Consider the following 5,539-nt stretch of genomic DNA (forward strand, 5'->3'; position numbering starts at 1 on the left):
AAAAGCATCCCCACGTATCATCAGACCGATATATAATCTAAAACAAACCGTTTAATCATGAAGGTTTTGGCGCGCCAAAGCTGCCAGGTCGGACATGCCTCTTCTTTCTCCAGCCAGAACAGGTCTATGAACGTCCGTTACCCGAATTAATTCGACATCCTGTTTGTTTTGGAAATTGTTTTGGAAGGAACGATGTTCAGCCAGCGATGTTGATCTTTATATTCTAACACGGCCGATAAGTCATTATACGGAAGTGCCGGTAAAACGCTACTCACCTGGATTTACAACGCAAGCAGGCTTGTTGCGTAAGGAAATGAATGTACTTGTGGACAGTATAAACATAGGACTTGAATTAGACTTTATTGCAACACGAACGATTAACACCTTCTTATAAAGCGTTGGCAAGCTGAGTGTTAAAATTAACAAAGCGTTTGCAGCTAACAATCGAAAAAATAACACGTTTCGGTTTTTTAGGATTATGCTTAAACGCACAAATTTATGGCAGAACTTTAATACGTCGGAAGTATTTTAAGCAAACAAAACTCTTGTATTTTGACTTTTTATCAAAAAGAATGGCGAAGGGTGTGCGTTCTTATGTGTTGGGCCGTATTTCAAAATCAGCGGCCAAAATATAAGGTTACGACGTTAAAAAGAAAGTATGATATCACTGACAAGTCGTTCGAAGATTGGTATATGAATATATAGCTGCATCGCGTTGATATTTCAGCGGCACGATTAATGGCGAATAACCAATGCGTCAGAATGCGTTAACCTGTGATGTGAAACAGGTAACAGGCCATTAACGCCCAAAACAGTCGATAAACGCTTAAACACTCAGCGGATGATAAATTTTGAATTGACCGTATTTAAAAACGGCGTTTGGCAAGTGAGGCTAATAGCCTTGCGTTTTAATCGAGTTAATCATCACGTGTTGCAGAATGCCCATCACGCACACACGCGCGCTATCATTGCACGCACGCCACGCACAAACATGCAACTACATGCAAGTTACGACAAACGTTCGCCATCTACACGCACGCGCACCCCACACACGGCGTTATTCATCCACGCACTCCGCACGCACGCACGCCCGCACGAATAATGCACGCACGTTACGGTCTTTTTCACGTATACATTGACTCATCGACGCATGCACGCACCTCATTGCACACACACGTCTCACGCACGCACACACGGAACTCGCCGCACACATATTATAACATGCGGAACTCGAATAATAAATGAGTGTTTGAATAACTAACGTCTATCTATTGATTATCGCTGATTAGTTCTATGCAACGTGATCGTTGCTACGAGTAGCCCACGTTCATTCATTCATATTATTATTCATTCATTCATCATTCATCATCATTCATTCATTGCATTCATTCATTCATTCATCTCATTCATTTATTCAATTCATTCCATTCATTCAATTCATTCATTCATTCATTCATTCATTCATTCACCACTTAATAATTCACTCATTAATTTATTTTGTATGCCTTGTATTTTATTTGACTTCAGCACCAAATTAAAGTCCACAATCGCACATGGAACAATTCGTCAGGCATCTCTAGACACTAACCGGAGATTGCCTCTCAGCAGCCGCTAATGTCTAACACAGGATAATTATTAGCATCTGAGATTCCTCATCGTTGCGTTTTCCAATGCCGAAAGCGTTGGCAGTATTTGCCATAACGCTGGAAAGCGAGTGTAAACGCCATAACGTTGTAATTGGAGCAAGATAAGACGTCCTCTCCTCTCTCTCTCTCTCTCTCCTCCTTCTCTCTCTCCTCTCTCTCTCTCTCTTTCTTTCACCTCATTCACTCTCTGATTTCAGAGATATCATCAATGGCGCTTAATAAACGGCAAGAATAGCCACAACACAGGGAGCGAATACTCACAGTACACTATCCTACATATTGCACACGACATTCTCTTTCTCCCTCATTCTTCTACGTATCAATAATAACAGCAGTAATACCCCCCCCCCCACACCACCACCACATGCAATACGCGTTCTTCCCATTCCTTTTTTAGCTATAATGGCAGGCATCAGTTAGCACCAGCACACATCCACACATTTTCTGTCTCGTATTCTTTCTTCCAGCGGATATGATCGTAGCAAATTGAGTAACTCCTCCACTCAGCATCTCCTTCCCTCCTCACTGACACTTCCTATTCACACGCTTCTAATTAAGCCGGGAGAGACAGAGAACGGACCCCATCCAACTATATCTTCTCTCATTCTCTCTTTCCTTCATTCAGGCCGCCTCCGCTCTACTGGCGACACAGAGAAGGAAGTTCCCATCAACAGTATTTCTCCCCTCATCTCTCTTTCCTCTCATATCAGGCACGCTGGTGCTTAAGCCTGGCGGCACAGAGAAGGAAGTTTCCATCAACATATTTCTCCCCTCATCTTTCTTTCCTTTCATTCAGGCACGCTGGTGCCTAAGATTGGAGACACAGAGAAGGAAGTTCCCATTAACATATTTCTCCCCTCATCTCTCTTTCCTCTCATTCAGGCACGCTGGTGCTTAAGCCTGGAGACACAGAGAAGGAAGTTCCCATCAACATATTTCTCCCCTCATCTCTCTTTCCTCTCATTCAGGCACGCTGGTGCTTAAGCCTGGCGGCACAGAGAAGGAAGTTTCCATCAACATATTTCTCCCCTCATCTTTCTTTCCTCTCATTCAGGCACGCTGGTACCTAAGCCTGGAGACACAGAGAAGGAAGTTCCCATCAACATATTTCTCCCCTCATCTCTCTTTTCTCTCATTCAGACACGCCCGGAGAGACAGAGAAGGAACCCATCAAAATACTTCTCTTCTCATCTCTCTCTCTCCTCTCATTCAGGCACGCTGGTGTTTAAACCGGGAGAGACAGAGAAGGAAATTCCAATCAACATCATAGATGACGACGTCTTTGAAGAGGACGAGCATTTCTACGTGAATCTGAGCAACCTGAGATTGGGCGGACCGGACGGCATGTACATCAAGTAGGTGGCTCCTTTTTCCGCAGCGCGTTGCTAATAGATCCCGTAGCGTACGCGTGGCGTCCAAGCTTTGAGGGTTGCTGACGTCAGTTTCTGAGGCCGGCGTTCTCCTGAGAATGCGAGGCGTGTCTGCGTAATTAAAACTAAATAAAGAGCTTCCTTCGTATACACGCGAAGCGGTGACGCGTTTGCGTTTGCTTGCGTCCTTGTCACTGTGGTGGGTAACGACTGCTGGCTTGGTTGATAACTTGGTGGATTTCTACTCAACCTTGTAGTTCAAATGTACTGCTAAGACTGCTAAGATTGTTAGCAGTACGTTTGAGCTTCACGGTTGAGTAGAAATCAACCAAGTTATCTCTATTATCAACCAACCAAATGAACTTATTTAAGGACCTAATCTTCAAGGTCGGAGTCAACGTGGGGACTGTTCACCTCCTCTTTTCACTAACCTTAACCTTGACTGTAACCGAGACCATAACTGTAACCCTAAACCTTATCGTGACTCTAACCATAGAATTATCGCTACTACCTAACTATAACCATAGTAATAGCCCTTACTTTACACATAACCTCACACCTAGCCCTAACCACAAGATCAAGCCTAATCCTAATGTCATACTTTATCGGCAATATTATATGAACGCAATACTTTATGTCATTGCAATGCAGCTGTCTCAAAAATCTCAGTGTCGTGTAGTTTGTTTTACCGACTCAGACTGTATTACTCGATTGCCACAGGTTAAGCAGCCAAGTGATATACATATAGTTATAAGTACATAAACATATATAATATATATATATATAATAGAGAACACGCAATAAGCGCACATCTGTGTAATATCTTCTCATGGTGTAATCATACGAGTGTGCTGCATCTGTTAAGTTTCATGAGACTGCATGCATATAAATATAAGACATAACTTAAATAAACAGGAAACTCTAATATTAGATGTTCAAATGTAAGTCCCGGTGACTCTTGCTCTTTCTCTCTCTGTTTCTCTCTCTTCCTCTCTCTCTCTCTCTCTCTCTCTCTCTCTCTCTCTCTCTATCTCTCTCTATCCTCTCCCCTCTCTCTATGACGTGTCTGCTACACCTTCCCCTCTCTATCTCTCTTTATCCCCTCCCCTCCCTCTCTATGACGTGTGTGCTACCCCTCCCCCTCTCTATCTCTCTCTATCCCCTCCTCTCTCTCTCTCTGGCGTGTCTGATACATCTCCCCCTCTCTCTCTATCCCCTCCCCTCCCTTTCCCTGGCGTTTCTGGTACACCACCTCCCGTCTCTATCTCTCTCTATCCCTTTCCCTCCTTCTCTATGGCGTGTCTGCTACACCTCCCCCTCTCTCTCTCTCACTGTTCCATCCCTTCCCTCTCTGTGACACGTCTACTAAATTTCCCTCATCTCTCTGTCCTCTCCCCTCCCCTCTCTCTCTATCACGTGTCTGCTACACCTTCCCCTCTCTCTCTCTCTCTCTCTATTTCGCAGCACGAACGACGACCTGTCGCAGCTCGCTAAGCTCTCGACGCCGTTCTTCGCCACCGTCATGATACTTGACGACGATCACTCGGGCTGCTTCACCTTCGACAGCCCCGAGCTCGAGGTCGTCGAGTCGGTCGGCGAGGCATCGGTGCGCGTCGCTCGTAACAGCGGCGCACGGGGCCGTGTGAAGCTCTACTACCGCGTCGTCGATGGTACGGCGAAGAAGGGCAAAGATTACGACTACAGCGGACACGAGCTGATCTTCAACGACGACCAGACCGAGTGAGTACATGCTCCTCTCTCTACATCTCATGTGTTATATACATATATATATATAAATACACTATAATATATTAATATACTTTAAATAATTATATATAAATATATAATATATACATCAATATATCATAATATAATACACTATCACTATATATGTATTGCTCCTGAATATGAATACCATATACTATGTATTGGTTCTATTATAAAATTATTTCGTGATAGCGTGTTCACTCGATTGCGGGCAGGAGCTCTGTTTGTGCCGGATGTCGGTTGTTGTCCAGTTAGATAAACACCTCCGTGAGATTGTTGATGAACCTAGAGGGAAGGGTAAGCCAGGAGAGAAAATTGTAGTGTTACGAACGTGCGCCCAACGCTCACCCGCGCGCGCGATATGGGTCTTAGTATGATACTGGCGCTGTGTAGTAAACAACTGATTGTCTCCAGAGGTTATACATCGCCGCGAGGTAAACAGATTTAAATGTTCTCCCATCGAAAAATCAAACGCCGATGCCCTGATCTAACTTCACCGTAGCTGTGGTTATCCCTCCTCCTCACCATTCTGCTGATCGGTTCGCGCTCTAATAGAGTGGATACACGCGACACTAGAGCGCCGTGAGAGGTGACACACAGACGTGCACTGACTGTGTTTCACCCGTGAGCTCGCATGCGCCTTCTGTGACGCGAATAAAGTAAAATCACTCGTTATCCGTCCTCTTCACCCCTCACGCGGATCTGACTGGGTCTTATTATTAGCTTCATGCATGCATATAGCTGTCGGGATACACG

General features: G+C 44.6%; 1 protein-coding gene across 1 annotated transcript in view; it reads left to right on the top strand.

Moving 5' to 3' along the window:
- LOC106816504 (sodium/calcium exchanger 1-like) overlaps positions 1-5,539 on the top strand; it is a 126,979-nt gene that overhangs the window by 2,463 nt on the left and 118,977 nt on the right. The window contains 2 exon segments of the mRNA XM_014821134.1: positions 2,860-3,001; positions 4,481-4,756. Of these exon segments, the coding sequence (XP_014676620.1) occupies positions 2,860-3,001; positions 4,481-4,756 (418 nt within the window).

The sequence above is a fragment of the Priapulus caudatus genome, unplaced genomic scaffold, assembly GCF_000485595.1.
Source record: "Priapulus caudatus unplaced genomic scaffold, Priapulus_caudatus-5.0.1 Scaffold32, whole genome shotgun sequence".
Lineage (NCBI taxonomy): Eukaryota > Metazoa > Priapulida > Priapulimorpha > Priapulimorphida > Priapulidae > Priapulus > Priapulus caudatus.